Source organism: Tripterygium wilfordii, chromosome 1 (assembly GCF_013401445.1).
Source record: "Tripterygium wilfordii isolate XIE 37 chromosome 1, ASM1340144v1, whole genome shotgun sequence".
Lineage (NCBI taxonomy): Eukaryota > Viridiplantae > Streptophyta > Magnoliopsida > Celastrales > Celastraceae > Tripterygium > Tripterygium wilfordii.
This window is the reverse complement of record NC_052232.1, coordinates 8,637,169-8,654,684: the sequence shown is the minus strand read 5'-3', so window position 1 is coordinate 8,654,684 and position 17,516 is coordinate 8,637,169. Positions and strand designations below refer to the sequence as shown.

Sequence of the window (17,516 nt, the reverse complement as noted above, 5' to 3'; positions counted from 1 at the left end):
AAAAAGAGTGTTTAGCCAACAAGAAGGGTGTGAAGAACAACACACAGATTTACTTACACAGATTGCTCAACCTCTCCCTTTATTATCTCACATCAATGAACCCCTTCTCTTCTATTTAAAGATCAAATACACATCCTTGCACTCTCACTCTCTCCCTGGTTTCCCTTTCTCCCTCTTTACGTTTTTTTTTCCCCTCTTCCTCCTTGCGAGTCCTTGTTAACCCCCTCAAGGCCTCAACTCTCGCTAACTTCCTTTCCCTTTCATTACTGAACCCCCTATAAGATACACAAGAGGAGAGCCTTGGGGAATCGCCATTGCAACAAAATAGAGGAGGGAAAGTCTTGCCAATGACTCACTCAACTCTAGTACAAGTACAAGATAATTGCTGCTTCAATCCTTGGTGGTGGTGCAATTGGGGGGGGGGGGGGGTGATTGATGATTGATACTTTGCCATCAATAATTTCAGAAAGTCTCATTTAACAACATTGGTTGTGATATTGAGTACGTGAGTCATGCTACTCATGGACATTCTCAAGCTCCTCGGATTCTGGCTCATCTAATCTTCTTCGACATCAAGAGATCAAGTCATCGCTCGAGTAAGTACTTCAAATAATCAAAAAACGTCGTTTAGTTCCGTTGCCACCGTCGTTTAGTTAAGCAAAGTGTTTGGGGTTCAGTTCCGGTGGAAAGCAACCACTCGAATTAGCGGTATCATCCGAAGTTGTGGATAGCTCCTTCCTCGGAAAAAGTAGTTCCGTAAAACGACGTTCTACTTAAAAAAACACGGAGGGCCACTCTTTCGGCGTCAAAACCCCCACTCATATTTTCACTTTTGTCACTGAGTAAATCGCGAGCATACAGATCTCGAAATGTATAACCTAATCCCGATTGACAGAAATCCCTCTGCCTCATCTTTCCTTCCTGCCTCTCGAGTTTTCAGTCTGGAATTATCCAATCGGACCTCCACCGAGAGACGCAGCTTCCATGGAAGAACCGATGGGCGTAGATTTCTGATGCTCGTTGGTGTCTAGATATAACGATTCAAGAGAGAGGTGAGGGGGAGATCGAAGGCAAAGCGTAAGGTAAATAGCTTGTGCAAGTGGCACTTTATGAGGAGATAAAAGATAAGATGTGGCTTAATGTTGTTGGAGGAGGAAGTAAGCGTAGTTTTTGGTCTATCTTGTGAGATAGCCATCTACAAGAATTATGAGTGATAAATTCATCATATAATCTAAAATAATTAATGAAATAATACTATTCAAAATAATTATTATGAGTGACATTAATTCAGAATATAATATAAATAATTAATTAAATAATACCCAAAAGAATTTATTAATATATATTACAATCAAAATTAGGCAAAGTTCGCCTAACCTCACCACAAAATGAACAAATTGTATTTTTGGTATTAATTGTATAACATAAATTAGTGCTACAGTTTTTTTATTAATGTATAATATTTATTACAGTTTATAATTATATTTGAACAAATTTAATACTTTATTATCTCAACTCACCTCACTACAATTTTGTACATCCAAACACTAAACGGACATCACCTCACTTCACCACAGTTTTTTTTGTGACATGCCAAACGCTTTTTGTCAGCAGAACTCATCTCACAGCACCACAACTTTTTACCTCACAGCACCTCACCTTACAGTAACAAAATATAAAGCACTCCCAAACGGACCCATTAAATTGATGATTTTATAGGTTTTGGAGTTGTTGGGAATGGTAGTGCACTCAGTTGTCATTGGAATATCACTTGGTGCATCAGCTTGTCCAAAGACGATATAACCACTTATGGCTGCACTTTGCGACTAGCTGGCTGCATCACTCAGGTAATATACTATTAAATTGTGTGAGTGGCTTTTAGTAAACATAAACTGAGAATTGATTTACTTATATGCTTCAATAGGCACAATTCAAGTCTAGAGCTGTTGCGATTAGGGAAATGTTTTCTGCCTTACAATCCCAGTTGGTGTCGCAATTGGCATCTGTGCTGTATACAATGAGACTAGCCCGCGCTCATTGTTGGAGGAATTCTCAACTCTGCATATGTATGGCACTTGTGGACGCAGCTGATTTTATCAGTTCAAGGATGGAAAATAGCGGGAGACTTCGGGTTGCTGCAAATGTATCTCTTCTTCTTGTTGCCGGTTTAATGTCTCTTACTTATGTGCTTGAAGAAAATTTTATAGATAATTTACAGTAGAAAAATGGCTGCTTAGTTCGATGTTAACTACAAGAATAATGAACAATACTAAGCAACCATTTGGCTAGAAGAGACATTAATCCGGCTCCAAGATGAAGAGAGACATTGCAGCCACCTCCACTATTTTGCATCTTTGGACTCATAAATCAGCTGTGTCCACAAGTGCCATATCTATCAAGAGTCAATGAATCTTTGGATTCATATGAAGGAAGTCATCTTTGTAGATTCACTCTGTCACTGGTTCAACTACTTTCTTCCTCATTGTCTCCAAAAAAAAAAAGAGAGTGATAGAAGAGGATCAAAACTTCATGCTGAAACCTATGCTGACAAAAGACCAACATATCCAGCAAATAAGGCCAATACACATGATAAAACATATGCAAAAGCAACAATGGTTGGCTCTTTGAATCCACATAATTCAAGGTGATGGTGAAAGGGTGCCATTCGGAACAAGCGGCAACCAGTACCCCTCATGAATTTGGTTGCCTTGAAGTAAAAAACCTGGAAAACTTTTAACAATTAATATCTACTTGCTTTACCAAACCTTGGCATTAAAAGAACACCAGCTTAAAGACGTTTCTATTTCTTTAAACATTCTTTGGCATTTAAGTATTTAACAGAAGTAAAAACTAATTCATAGCAGGCAGGGATACAGAAAAGAAATATCATCTAACATACCTGTAGGATAACTGACGATGCTTCCAATACAAAGATTCCAGAAGATATAAATAATGGAAAGAACATCCCTGTATAAGCAGCCATTGCAGCTAATGCTCCCCCAAGTGCCAAGGATCCAGTATCACCCATAAACACGGATGCCTTGTACCGGTTGTGCAACAGAAAGCCTACACAGGCTCCTGCCATTGATGCTCCAAATGTACCCAGGTCTAATCATAAATGCAAATGGAAGCTAGTGGTTAAATATTTTACCATATGATAAATTGTGAGAAAATGTATTTGAAAATTTTAACTTTAGATATGGCAAACAATCTGTTAGATCTTTTCCAAACTAGTTAATAAACTTACGTGCTAAAACCCCACTAAAATTCGCTATTGACATGGCCAAAAATCTGTTTTATCTTTCCAAATTAGTTAACAAGCTGACATGGCCCATTTTAGCCATCCCCGCATCCACATGGCCAATTTTCCCTTAAGCGCAACATTTTTCTCTCCTAACTTTTTTTCACTCTTGTTAAAACGTCCTTGTTAACAAAAAGTTCGCTATTCACTATTTTAGTGCCTCAAGTGTCTCAGTCACGAGTCACAACTCTTGCTAGCAACAGGGCTCTTTGCATCTAGATCTTACCCACTCCATAACTTGGAAATTCACCTCTTCAGGATCTGTGGTTTTTAGCCTCTTAGGCTATTCATTGGGTTTGTGGAATCAGTTTCACAGACACTTCGATACTGATTGTGGCTGCTTTTACTACATTATTAGTACCAAAAAACCACATTTACCAGGACATATTGGTAGCACAGCGATTGACATTCCAATAAAAGCTAGTGCAGCAGTTCCAGCAGCCAGTCCATCAAGACGATCTGTCAAGTTAACTCCATTTGTCATGGAAACAAAACATAATGAAGTCAACAGCGGATAAAACTTCCCCAGACACACAAGGCCCAATGGAGCAGGTAGAGGAACCACCATTTTTCTGCAATGAGAAAAGATCTATGGATCAGAAAAATGCACTACTTGGGTGGAACTGTAATTGAAATATCTTCAGAGAGAATTAAAAAATGTCTTTGCCTTCCTAGCAACATATCAAAATCCAATATCACTCAATTCTATTCCTTTTTCTATTTCTCAAGTTAAAAAATATTCAACTTGCCATCTGAAAATTACATAAAACCAATCTGAAACAATTTAACACAAAGACGTGCTCCCAAGAATAACGAGTGCTAAAGAACCTAAAAACAAAGAAAAGGCCAGAGAATTGACTCAAAGAACAATGGACACAAAAGGAAACCTCCAATATTGTCCATGCAACTGTTTGCTAAGGTATCTATCAATGCCCTTTCAACTCCCATTCCCTCTATCTCAATAATTGTCTCACTGGTGTCTTTTTTAGATACGTTCATCTAATAGCTCCAGAGGTAGGGAAAAAAGATCAGAAGTCTAAAATCTTTAAGTATATAATGAAAAACTAGAAAACTACGATACCTGCACAAAAATCAACAAAAGTCAGATTCTCTTCAGTACATTTTATCATGGGAATAGATATTTGAGTTATATCAGACAAATGATGATCAGATTAGTTACAAGAAGGTATACATGTTGTATGGTGATGCTATAGTTGTGGTGGCCAACCAAAACGAAAACCAGGAACCAACAGCTACCTGTAAGGTATCAGAACCTATTACTCACAAGATTATCACAATCAAGTCCCAGATCATTAAAAAAATAGCAATACAGGGCAGGCATCTTTAAATTTACCTCCAGTATAATCTTAATCCACACAGAAAAACGATTACTATTACTTTTGATAAGACTAAGTATGTCATCTAGTAGCCCAATTGCAAAAAACACAAGAGTTATTGCTGCTGCTCCTGAAACTTCAGTGGAAGAAAAACCAGCTACGAATCTTGCAACGCCTATACCAATCGGTATGAAAAATAACCCACCCATTGTGGGGGTTCTTCCTTTCTTGGAGTGCCTTGCAAGTCCATCCTTCCTGATAACTTGATAAATATTCAGAGCATAGAGTAATGGGACACATATGTAGCCGACAAAGGAGACTAGAATTGCTGAAATAAAAAAGGGACGGGTCAAGTAGAATGATGCTAGTGGCAGTCTGATAATCTTCCATGCACACCAATCCACAAATAAAAGAAGCCCCATTGAAAAGATTATCAACCCCAGATTGTTTAAAACCCCAAGCTTGATCCTGCAATTTACAGAAAAATATCGTTGTTAAAAGGGGTACATTTACATTGGATCAGAATACTCTCCCAAAGGTTTTCCTCTCATTCCCCTCCTTTTCCAAATTAATGGTTGTGATTGAGCCACATCAGCTGTTTCCAAATTAGAACAAAGGAGGAAAAATAAATTAAAGATTTTGGAAATGTGTTCATACTCACAGTCCCTCACTTTGAATAGGCGGGGAATAGGAAGGATTCAGAAAATGAGGCAATCTCAATTCCATTTTCATCACCCAGAATTTTCATTAAACACTCGCGATAGTTATAGATACCCTATATTGACAGATAATAACTTTTCATATGGCTGTTCTGATTCACAAAGATAAAACATGGGGAAAAATAATAAAACTATCACATCAAGCCAGAAAAAAGAAATTACAGTGCACCAAACTTGCCTGTGTTTTTTGCGTCTTCTCCCAAGCATTGCAAGCCTGTGAGTAGTTACTGTAAAAGCATCTTGAGATGATACAGAAATAGCAGGCAGATCTACATCCGTAACTGGATTCAAAATAATTTCCCCATCACTCTCATCGCCGGATGAACCCATGTAACCAGAAGTCCCCTCATCACCCCAATCATCAAGTGATGAAAAACCGAATGAATCCTACATGCCAGAAAGAAATGACATGATAGATGCAAGATAGCACCTAGCAAAAGGAAGAAGTATCCCTTCATCCCATGCATCCTCTTATTGCTCTTTACTATAACAATCAATCAGATCATGCTACACTAGTGGTGACTAATTGAAATGATTGAACTTTGCAAAAAATTCACATCCACCCCAAGAAGTAAGGTTCATCCACTCTTAAGCATAAACTAGGTTTCTTGGAAGTGTTACATATATTACAATTCAGAAGGGAAATTTCTCACCATGTAAAGTGAGATTCATATTTGAATCAAGAAGCTAGTAATAGAGTTAAAAACAATACCAGCACGGACAAACATTTACTCAGGACAATAAAAAAAAGCACAAAAGCAAGCAGCCCAAAAATGAAGGAGTTCCATAGCACAAAGTACCTCGTCAAAGGCCATAACTCTACCATTGCCCTTTATTGATTGACACCCACGCTTTTGAACACTTGTTACATTTAACTACACAGAAAAATGTGATGTACGTTATCAACAAGCAAAGGTAAAGCACAGACATCAAACTACCAACGCCAGAATCCTATAACCAAAGATTAAGCAATTAACAGATCTCATACAAGTATATAATGTATCTGTTCGGTTTCATTCCAGAGAAACATCTGACTTTTCAACAGCATAGAAAACACAGTATCAATGAAGAAAAGCGTAATCTGAATTCTGAGCAAGCTCCACTCTAGGAAGCCTGAGCAACAGCTCGGCCAATTTGAAATTTCAAACAAAGATCACGCTGTCTATACTTCATTTTCTCGGGAATCAAAACAATCTAAAGAAAATAAATTGTTTTAGAACTATAAAGGAGAACAATCAAACGTACCTTCAGACGACGTAGCGAAGAGCGTGAATCGCGAAAGGCTGTGGAAGGAGTTGCAACGTTGCGGGATCTCGAAAGCCCCAAACGAGATGAATAATAACGAAGATTTTGAGATATTGATGAATGGGATCGCATGATTACTGACTGCCGTGAAACGAAGTCCAAGACGAAGAAACCAACACCACCTAATTCCTCAAATGTTGGCGAGATTAAATTAGACGGATGTTCCATCGAGGAACCATTTTTGTTGTATTTTCTACTCTTCCGAAGAAATAAATGAATTTTTAAAAGAAAATACAGGAGGGAAGGACAGAGAACGATGAGATAATGTTTTTTTCTTTTTTTTTTTTGAGATGTGACGAGTAACTCCATTCGAAATTCACAGAAACTCAGATAATGGAGGGTTGGGATATAAAAACATTTTAGATAATTTCAGCTACTAGCATTACAGTCCCCATATGGGCCTTATCCCGATTAATTGGTATCCCATCCAATAAGCAACAATTATGTTGACGCACTTAATCTTATCATCTCACGCAGAAGGCCAAGGGAGGTTTCGTTTCACATTACCCCCATTTTACAAAGAAGGATAACAGACCCAACAATTCGATCGGTTAAAAGGATTCCGATACACAGGGAGGGAAAACAAACAACTAAAAGAAACTTAAACCCTCCAGGACCTTTATGACATTCGAGAACCATACAAACTGAAGTTTGGTATATGACGCACTTTCCAAATTAGCAAGTAACATGCAAACCAAGACCACGAGCCCTGTTGCACTTGCACATTGAACACTGGACTGGACTGGAGCAATGCAAACCAACAGCATCTCAAAATATAAATAAAACCACCTTCTGATGATTCAGTAGCAGGCATAAATACGGTAACCACTTTTTAACTCCCACATTAGTGAAAGTAAAAAAAACGAGTACTGCATTGCTGCTAACTTTCATTTGATACAATTGGTCGGCCCCTCCCCAACGGGAATCCCCTGGTTCCATCAGGCATTCTTGGGCCAGGAGGTCGCTTTGAGGCTTCAACATGACTGGAATGTGTAGTTCCATGGCCTATAAGAAAGCAGAAAAACATTACAACAAAGACGGAAGAAAGAATTAAAGGATAAGATTAGTTTGTCAAAATACCTGCCCCATTGGTGACATGATATTTGTTCCTCCTAGATCGTCCTTGATATCGACCTTTCTGTCCATTTTTCTCCTTGGGTAATTGTTCCCCATCCTGAAATGAAATAGAAATGATGTAGCTGCAGATAACCTTTCCCTGGCATTTTTATTAACCCATCCAGCGGCAAAAAAAATTATTAATTATAAGCATACTATACTAAGATGACCAGATCCATTTAAAGGAGATTGTAAATAACAAGTTCTATGCTAATCAACATGACACAAAAATCCTGGGGTTGATGTTAAGTTTAAACTCTGCAACCCATTAGACCAATACGAATAGGATTTTGACTCAATAGCCCCCAAGTACTGACTGGAAAAAAGAGAGTAGAGACCAGATAATACTAACCTCTTCATCAGGTGAATCATCGTGATGCTCACTCAAGTTCCGAGTCTCCTCATCTACTGTTTGTTTAGTAGCATGAGCAGTGCCATTTTTCTCAGAGTCAGATTCCTTCCAAGCTTGTCTTCTATGGGCATTTTTTCCCTAGACCCAAAAAACTAACGTTAGAACCATCTCTAAGTACCATTAAGAAAACTAAGTTCAAAGTTCAAACACTAACCACCATCTTGTAAAGCTTGACCCGCATACCGTTCCTCCAGTCATCCTTATTATTCAGAGTAGTCACCTGATCCAATTACTCGGATGATGTGAACCATTAAAGACTAAACATCACACATCATAAAACAAATAATAAGACTGCAGAATTGACTTGATACTAACAGCTTTCTCGGCAGCCTCTAAGGCTTCATACTCCACGAGTGCATGTAGCTACAACATGAACAAAGCAGGCAAAAAAGTCATGAGCCAATCTATATTAATTAAAACCTCATTAAACAAGCATTGTATCTGTCAAAAAACTATGGCAAGAAAAAGACACATGAAGACACATTACAAACCCAGAACCTTGTATTGCTTTCTTGTAACTTGATTTGAAGTCAAAGGTATTTCACAATTTATCAACAATTCACAACCAACTCGTTTTTTGAAGGGTAATGTACAGTACTAATTATGAATAAACTAGTGGTACCTATGAATTGAATTTCAAGCTTCTTTTAATTATGAAAAAACATCCACAAAGAATAACTCCCATGAAAACTTTATGAAGGGAAAAGGGAGAAAAAGATAAGGAATAAGAACAAATGAGCCTATACCATTACAAAACCTAAAACCATTATCATCCAATATCTTTTGAATGAAGAAGATAATATAATACTAAATTTAAAACATATTTTATACCATACCTTGTGACTAACCATCTTTTTTTGGTCTTCTGAAACATTTGAGTCACGAATGCTTATATTCTTTATACTGGAAATTCATTAGCAAAAAGAATCATAAATATACGTGCAAAAATATGTAAGTAATATAAGGAAAAGGTAGCAGAATATATACTTTCCCACTGCACAAAAAATTCTCCGAATGTTTTCCACGGAATGATCCTCTGGGAGATTCTCTACCAAGACAGTGCAAAACTAGAGTCCACAAATAAGATGCCAAAACTTCCATAAATAACGCAGTCAAAAGATTCTAAGCCCGACAAACAAAGTACCTTAGGATCCCTGGCCTCATTAAAGGGAAGAGGATGAATGCGTTTCACCTTCTTCGCATCTGAACTTACAACCTGCAATTAAATCAGTTAAAACATAAATTACAGTGTTCTTAACCCCTTCACTTGAAACAAAAGTATTTCCAGGAATCTCATGAAGTAACATCACCAAGGTATGCCCAATCACAGGTATTTGTGATCAACAATTTCACAAAAATTCTTCTTCAAAACTTAAAGAAAGTAAAAGGCTTACAAGGAGGGAAGACTCCCTGAGTGCAGCAGTAATCAATAGATAATCTCGAGAGAGCTTTTTCATTTTCCGGAATGAAGCTATAACTGAGATTGGAACTGTGTGAGGAAAAAGGCAATGAATAAGCAAATTTGGTAAAATACCACGATATGCGAACTGATATTCACAATTCTAAAAAGAGGAAGCAAAAGCCCTAAGAAGTATTAAGACAACAACTATTAATAAATAAGGAAGTCATATGGAAATACAACATAAACAGAGGTGAGAATGGCATCAACAAGACATTGCAGAAGGGGAGTCTGTTGTTAATGGAAAGAACAGCCAAAAAAAAATAAAAGCCAGATATTGCACAGAAATGCTACTAACGCAGAAATGAAGCATTCCATCCTCGGTGCAAACAAACAAAGCCCCATAGATGCCCATGAGGTAATATATCTTCTGTTGCACAAATCTATCCCTGAATTTCAGAATTATAGCACAAATACCTCCTTTTTCATCACTGCACTTCTGTTAGCTACATTCCTGAAAAGATTTAATATGAACCTTACATATGGGTTTCTCTCAAAGGGACATAGAAGACTCTTCATTTGTAATAAACCCAAAAGACGTCATAGGGTACTGCAGTACAGATAGTGTAATAGAAATCAGCCAGAAAGATAACTAGGCTCTTTCGTCAATATAGGATAAAATGCCTCCTCAGCCAGCTAGGAGAGGTTACAAATCAGTCTAAGACAGAATAATCAACAGATCTACAGCCAATTGGCTGATGAATTTAAAGCAAGCAAAAAATGTATAAGAAAAAAGGTGCCACTTTAGACCTGATGCTACCAAAGGTCCAGACTATACAGTAAGCAGAAAAGCGCAAGAACACTAAATAAGTCTACCTGGAATAAAGGGCCAATATAAAATAAAAATAAAAAAAGCATCAGAGTTTCTATCGCAAAACCATCATTTTTTTTCCTTTAAAAAATCCAAGATAGCATCAATTGTGGACTAGGAAGGAGGGACCATAAAACATCCAATGGAAAACACTATCTATCAACGAATCACTGCAATTTAATCTCAAACAGTAACACAACTGTTACTAACTAGCAGCTTTAACATTCCATGGCTTTCTATAGACACATGCTTGCATCTGCTGATGCCAGCATATGAGCAACCGTAGAGTATGGGAACCACACAATTGGAAAGGATTTGAAGGAACTTTAAGTACTCGAATACCAAATAGAGAAAATTAGCATTTTGAAACACTAAGTCATCAAAACCAGAAGTACCCCGTAAACTAGGCTTTGCATTCAATTTATTTAAATAGATGAATTCAAAATATTATAGCTCAAGTTAAACATGCATTTATTCCAGAAAGGGGAGTTTGTTAACACTTGATCAATTGAAAGACTTGGAGAAATGATATGTGTCAACTGCTGTCAAATAAGTAACAAAATTCTGGGAAGAGTTAACAGCGACGCACAGGAAGAATATGAAAAGAGAAGGAATCAGATAGCAGTTGGCTGCGTAATCATTCAGACAACCCAGAGGCTCGGCACCACTAAAATTGGCAGCACCAGGAAAACCTTCGGGCAGGTAACGCGTCAGAAGTACCTGCTATATTTCATCACCTTCAACATCTCTATTATTGTATTCTTGTGAAGACGGGACATTCCAAAAGGATGATGTCAAATTTCAAATAGAAAAAAGTAGGAAAGGAGGGTCATATTTGACACAGTACCGGATAAAAAAAAATAGCAGAAAAAGATGTAATTGTCCACTGAAGTCTCTATACGAGAGTTCCACTAATCAGGTCCCAAGATAGCTCTTTTTTTCTCTAGCAATATTTGGCTTTCGAATGTGAATTAAGTAATTACAATAGCTTTTGGCTATGACAACTTTACGAACATTGGCAAACAAAATGCATAATAAGGTGGTAATTAGTGATTTCATTGCCATCATCAAAGCCATCAAGATTATAAAAGTCAAAATACAATCACTTTTAAAATACAATCACATGTATGCCAGCACAAGCATGGACGCATAAATATGGAAATGCACAGAATTGACCACATCGCTATGAAGGCCTAAAATAGCATAATTTTGAAAATTGAAGAAATTTCCTGATAACACAGTTACACAAAGTAAATCAAAGCAAACTACAAGAAAACCAATTGCTTACCAAAACCTTCTTTATTCTTCTTAATCAAACTCAATAGGTATTTGTCAGTTGGCAAATTCTCGTCACTAAAATAATATTCCACCTGCGAAACCATCGCAAAACTTTCATTAACGCATTTACTTGGTTTGAGAATAAAAATAGTACAAGATAATATTTGCAAATAGGAAATATGTTTCAAGGTCTTACTATCTAGCAAAGCATTGATAAATAGAATAAAATACGAGTACTCTCCTGCAGTTCCTAAGTAATCAAACGAAATTGAGCTAGTCTATGATTTGCCAGTGAATATCTCTGTAGCTTCGGGAGATCACACGAAGGATAATTAAAGGAGAAAAAAAGACAGCGTAAATGGCACGTCAAACAGTAATACGAAACAAATTATCAAATTCCATGGAGTACATTCATAGTGGCGAAATCCAGTGTGTCGTGCTGCATCCCCTTGTCATATTAAGAGACGAAATCCACACTTAAAACTAGTTACTCAAAAGTAACAACACTTTCTCCCATCCGCAACCAAACAGAGGGTAACGCAGGCTCAAAATTAACAAAACCTAACTTCCAATTTCAACACATACATCAAATCTCTCATGCGTTTCACGAGGTTAATCGAATAAAAATTAGAGAGAGGGCTTGCCTGCTTGATAATCTTACGCTTGAGATCATCGGTTGGATCACCAGTCGCAGTAGACTGGTCTCCATCGCCACCATGATCATTATCATGACCATGCTCCTGATCGTCATCATACGGCGGAGGATGAACATCCGCGACATCCATATTCGACGATTCAACGGTTGTGGAGTCAAGATCATGCGGCGGCGGAGACGAAGAGACCGCGACATCGGCGGCGGCGACCGGTCCAGCTTGACCCTCCATTAGGAGAGGAGAGGTGGGAATAAAGTGTTTTCACAAAGAAATACAGAGAACAGGAAAAACCCTCCCGCCCATTCCTCTCCTGCTCTCTAGTCGCTTCTTCCTTGCTCCCTTTATTGAATTTCCTACCCACCTCCGGGACATTTCGGTCAATTCGACTTCGTAGAAACTCCTCACAATTGTCTTTTTTATTATTTTTAAGGTAAGGAATCTCACAATTGTCTTCTTACATTTTATATTGTGAAACGATTTTAGGCATTATTAATGTTAAATTATAATGTTGTTGAACAAAAAGTCTCTTGGAATAGCCATCAATTTTCTTTTTAGGTTGTTCGGGGGAAAAAAAAAAAAAAAAACTTGCATACTTACCCCACTAAACAATCCTAACTCATACACTTTACTTCTTATAAGAGAGAACTCCGAACACTCCAAATTGATAGTTTATTGACTTGATTATTGTCAAAGAACTCCGAACGCTCCAAATTGATAGTTTGTTGACTTGATTATTGTTCCCTAACGCACCCTCAATTATCACAATCTTCAAACTATTTTTGACTTTGCATATTTGTATTAACCTTAACATTATTGGTAATAGGTTACCTAAATTGCAAGAGAACCATTGCAATGAACAATCCTTTATAGGAAAGGTAACGGGTCGGGTACCCTTCCAATTATGAAATACTAAAACCGTTTCCATTTAAGATACTCTATACCAAAATCATTCCAAAACCATTTAAAAAACCATTTAAATTTCCAAACTCGAAACCGTTTAATATTGAGTATGGTTTATATTAATTTTCATTTTATAATTCAAATTAACCTAATTTATAGTTTTATTCGTATGCTTCCATAAATATATATTTTTTAATATGCTTTATTATGTTATAATTTAGTATCATAGCAGTATATCTTTATAGATAATCTATAATATTATTACTATAATGAATCTTTTTAATAAACGGCTCGGGTACCCTAAACCCGACATCAAAAATCAAACCCAACCCTAAACCATGACGGGTTTGAAAACCAAAACCAAAACCTTTTCCAAAACCTATAGGATCGGTTTTCGGGTTTTAAATGGATCGAGTATCCTGCGGATAGTGTTCGGATCGATTTTTTTTGCCATCCCTAATCCTTTACTTGATTATTTTTTTTTTGGAAAATAAACTAAAAATAAATTAAAAATAGCCCTTATATAATCTTACCATTTCTTATAGCAAAGGCAAAACTCAAAATAGACTTTAGGAATTTGACTTACCAAATCTCCCCTTAAAGACCTACCCATTACCAAAGTACCAAACCATACATGAACCCTAAACCAAAAACAAAACAAACACCCACAACACAAGCCCAAGCCCAAGCCCATTTACATTGGACCCAGAAACCAGAACCCTAACATCATCAATCACAGGCCCACAAAGTGAACTCATATCATCCGTCCTAGTATTGTAGTAAACGCTAAGGAATGCAATCCGAGTCCTCTCGGCCCTGGCAGTGAAGTTCAGATTAGCCGATTGAAAGGTAGAGTTGGAATTGGGCGTGTAATGGACATTCTGGGCCTGGTCACCGGCGAACGCCATGACGGCTAGTGGTTGCTTGCATTTGTCATCGGCATGGCCAACTGCAAATGTCATTGTGTATTGCTCATCTGGTTTGGTCTCAACCATCTGAGAAATTATTCCTTCTTTACCTGATAACAATTCAACTGCCCGTTTGCCCTGTGGAACAGAGTAATGGTAGGAGTCGATGTAGCGGACGGCCCGGTTCGACTCCACGATCCAGCCGGGTAACGATGTGGTTTCTTCATCAAGGTTTGTTGGTAGCAAGACACCTAAAGAGAGGTTTCTGAACATCCATGGCCCTTCTTCAAAATCACCATTTAGTACTGCATTATCTGCACAAAGTAAATTAACACAAATTTCATGTATTGTTGAAAAAATAAAGTATCTTGATGATTAAAGGACTAAAAACAGAAGTGTCAGCAACCCAATAAAGATGAAATTGAAAGAAATTTCCAAGTGGGATCCAACAACTGGGTGGGCTCCAGATTATTTGTTCCAGTTCATTATCTTGTACTTATAGCCTTATTCAATATATTTATTGTTCTCTAGGAGAAAGAGCTTTGAGATCCATTCTCCAATTGGACCTCACTTTAACAAATATCTAAATATGTAAACGAATCGGACCCACTATCATTGTTGCTCGTGATTAACTCTACAACTGGAATAAATGAGATATTAACTGTTGAAATACATATCATAACTGAATTATTTACGAAAATGAAAAAAATCCCAATAGTTTGGATCTCAACTGCTAAGATTAATGCACAAAATTCAAATGTATTTGTGGGCTCCAAATACTTCAATTGGATACCAATCACTGAGATTTTATGCACAGATTTAATGTACATATGATGAGCTCCACAAATACATTAAAACCTGTGCATATACCTCAACAATTCAGATAACTGAAATCCCAATCGCTGAGATTTATAGCACTTTTGCACATAAAATTTTGTGGCTATAAGACTACAGCTCAACAATTGATAAAACTGAAATACTATTTTAATTATTTATGGACCTTCGGCCCAAAAAAATTTAAAAAAAAGAAGGAAATTTTTTTTTTTACCTTTGGGCTTATCAGGAGTGAAAAGTTTCTTGATGGCGATGTCATCAATGATGGGCCCACAACTTGGATCATCTTCCATGCCCGTATTTCTAAAAACCAACTGCACCTTATCTTCTTCGGCCTCAAAAGCCCACGCGTAAGGGTCCCACCCTTGCACATTATACAATGTCTGAAGGTCTATCGTCTGCGATGCAGGTGGCACGGAAACGTTAAGCGACTCCAGCTGTGCACACGTGCGGCCCGCGCTGAACGTGACCGAGTATATCGATCCCTTCTCGACCGTTAATTCTTGGCTGATCTCCGCTTCGTTCCCCAATCGTACTGCGTGTCTACCTTGCGGCACGATGAGGATCATCGCACCCTGTTTCTGCCCCGCCTCGATAAGCTCAACGGTACCGTTTGATTTCCAGCCCGGAACCTCTTTGGGACTGTCTATCAAGGCGTCGCTAGGGAAGCCGTCCGATGGAGGGGTCTCAAAATCACCGTTTGCCACTAAACCTGCGCAATAAAACGACAAATCAATGCCTGCAAAACGACAATGACGGTGCGATGTGAACACATGAAGGACTAGTTGGACCAGACCGGGAGCGTTAGACTAGTGGGTCCCGTATATTCTTTTCTTATTTGACAAAAGGAAAGTCCTGATTATTCACTGTCAGCTTTTTCTTTTCCTTTTTTACTTTTACAGCCACTGTACATCTCGAGAATGGATGGCATAAAAACAAAAGGCCAAAAGGGATACTAATAAAAAATTACTTGCAAGCACATTACTGATTTTGGCGGGAATTTGTCCCGCACATAAAAACTCACTCTTTTATAATCGAGAAAAACACTATATAATTTTTCTTTTCCTCTTTAGACATTCCATATATGAGAAGACTATGACTGATTAATTAAGAATATTAGTTGAAATCTTAGATTATAAATTAATAATAATAGTTAACCGACTACTACACAGTGGACTTGATTTCCCCACAGAACAATTAATCAGATATGATTTTACGACCAGACAAAAAAAAAAGATCTGATTTTACATGACTTGATACAGACTCAACCAGTACTCAATTTGACAGTGTAATTATAGAAAGCGACACCACACAAATGACAGAATTATCATGAGTAACAATTTAAAAAAAAAAAATAGAATACAAGGGAGGAACATGCAGTGTTGAGCCAAAAACAGTACTTCAAAGACGAACAAAAGTAGTGGGTGCAAATGAACATGAAGGTGATGCGATGCCGTCTTGGAGAGACCTTTCCACAGTCGTTCCATTATCAGTTTGACAAAACAAGACCATAAATAGAGGATTTAATATGCACTTCATGAGGTATTAAAAACCCTTTTCTTTAAGGGCCCCCTAGGAGAAGCAAGAGTTCTACAACCTCTCAACTCCTACAGTCCCACTCACTGAGCTGAAGAAAAATAGGTGATATGTGAAGAAGAAACTACAAACCTCATTGACAGTACAGGATGGGAAAAAAAAGAGGAAAGGAGCGCAAGATTATATCATTAAGAACATATAGACAAAAGCACCATAATGTCTCTGACACAGCACTTAATTTGAGGAATCAAATAAAATAACAAGTAAAAAAGATTTCAATCCATAGAAGAAGAAGCAGAGAAATAAACCCACATTGGGTAACAGATGAAGCAGCATAAATCAGATCTCATAAGGAACAAAGTCTCATTAACCAATACCCACATAGAATCAGAGAGATCCATGATTGGTGCTCAAATAGAAGTTAAAAGAAGCTCAATATATAGAAATGGGTATATTAGGGAAGGGGAAAAAGAGAGAAGCAGAAAGCGCATACCATCTTCTTCTCCTAGTATGGCAGTAGCCAAGAGAGTAAAGAGGATGAGAAACAGAGAGAAACATATGCAACTTCTGCTCATCTTCTTCTTGTCCAAGATTTTTCTCCCTTTCTGGGTCTCTCTGTGGGCACTGTGAAATGTGAAGTGGCTAGTCCTCTGCTCTGTTTTTAGAGGTACAGTGCCAAAAGGGTGGCAAAGAGCGTCCCTTTATCTAAAGATTCCGGTTCTATCTTTCTTTTGCTCCTCTACTACCCTATTTAATGACTAATTTGACAAGAAAAAAGGACTTCCTTTAATTTTTCGATTTTGAACAGCTAAAAGAAAAGGTCTCCCTAGTGCTCCCACCCCCAATTATTTTTTATTTCTTTGTCAGATCAAATGTTTTTTTTAAAGCCTTTTCTGGATTTTTTTTTAAATTCTATTTTCCGCCTCATACCACTCGCTTTTTGATTC

At 37.5% G+C, this 17,516-nt stretch overlaps 3 protein-coding genes across 5 annotated transcripts; all 3 read right to left on the bottom strand.

The window, feature by feature from the left end:
- Positions 1 to 1,882: 1,882 nt before the first annotated feature.
- LOC119996810 (phospho-N-acetylmuramoyl-pentapeptide-transferase homolog) lies at positions 1,883 to 7,006 on the bottom strand. 2 transcript variants are annotated; one of them, XM_038843605.1, is made up of 8 exons: positions 6,603 to 7,006; positions 6,158 to 6,232; positions 5,536 to 5,744; positions 4,656 to 5,106; positions 4,494 to 4,558; positions 3,680 to 3,873; positions 2,900 to 3,108; positions 1,883 to 2,722 (listed from the first exon to the last, which is right to left on the bottom strand). In XM_038843605.1, exons 1-8 carry the CDS (start codon positions 6,969 to 6,971, stop codon positions 2,540 to 2,542), a joined length of 1,755 nt encoding a protein of 584 aa, XP_038699533.1. In that variant the 5' UTR covers positions 6,972 to 7,006; the 3' UTR covers positions 1,883 to 2,539. The 2 variants fall into 2 exon arrangements, with proteins under 2 accessions (XP_038699533.1, XP_038699540.1); XM_038843612.1 differs by lacking the exon at positions 6,158 to 6,232.
- A 97-nt stretch (positions 7,007 to 7,103) lies between these two features.
- Positions 7,104 to 12,713, bottom strand: LOC119996824 (la-related protein 6A). Of its 2 annotated transcripts, none has more exons than XM_038843621.1 (11): positions 12,383 to 12,713; positions 11,749 to 11,830; positions 9,585 to 9,679; positions 9,335 to 9,406; positions 9,178 to 9,257; positions 9,027 to 9,093; positions 8,506 to 8,553; positions 8,345 to 8,410; positions 8,131 to 8,268; positions 7,743 to 7,878; positions 7,104 to 7,667 (listed from the first exon to the last, which is right to left on the bottom strand). In XM_038843621.1, the coding sequence occupies exons 1-11, from the start codon at positions 12,620 to 12,622 to the stop codon at positions 7,543 to 7,545; spliced, it is 1,149 nt and encodes a 382-aa protein (XP_038699549.1). In that variant the 5' UTR covers positions 12,623 to 12,713; the 3' UTR covers positions 7,104 to 7,542. The 2 variants fall into 2 exon arrangements, with proteins under 2 accessions (XP_038699549.1, XP_038699554.1); XM_038843626.1 differs by having other exon boundaries at positions 7,743 to 7,836; positions 12,383 to 12,711.
- A 1,184-nt stretch (positions 12,714 to 13,897) lies between these two features.
- On the bottom strand, positions 13,898 to 17,283 carry LOC120002237. The gene is made up of 3 exons (XM_038850918.1): positions 17,063 to 17,283; positions 15,248 to 15,745; positions 13,898 to 14,513 (listed from the first exon to the last, which is right to left on the bottom strand). Exons 1-3 carry the CDS (start codon positions 17,142 to 17,144, stop codon positions 13,933 to 13,935), a joined length of 1,161 nt encoding a protein of 386 aa, XP_038706846.1. The 5' UTR covers positions 17,145 to 17,283; the 3' UTR covers positions 13,898 to 13,932.
- Positions 17,284 to 17,516: the final 233 nt, after the last annotated feature.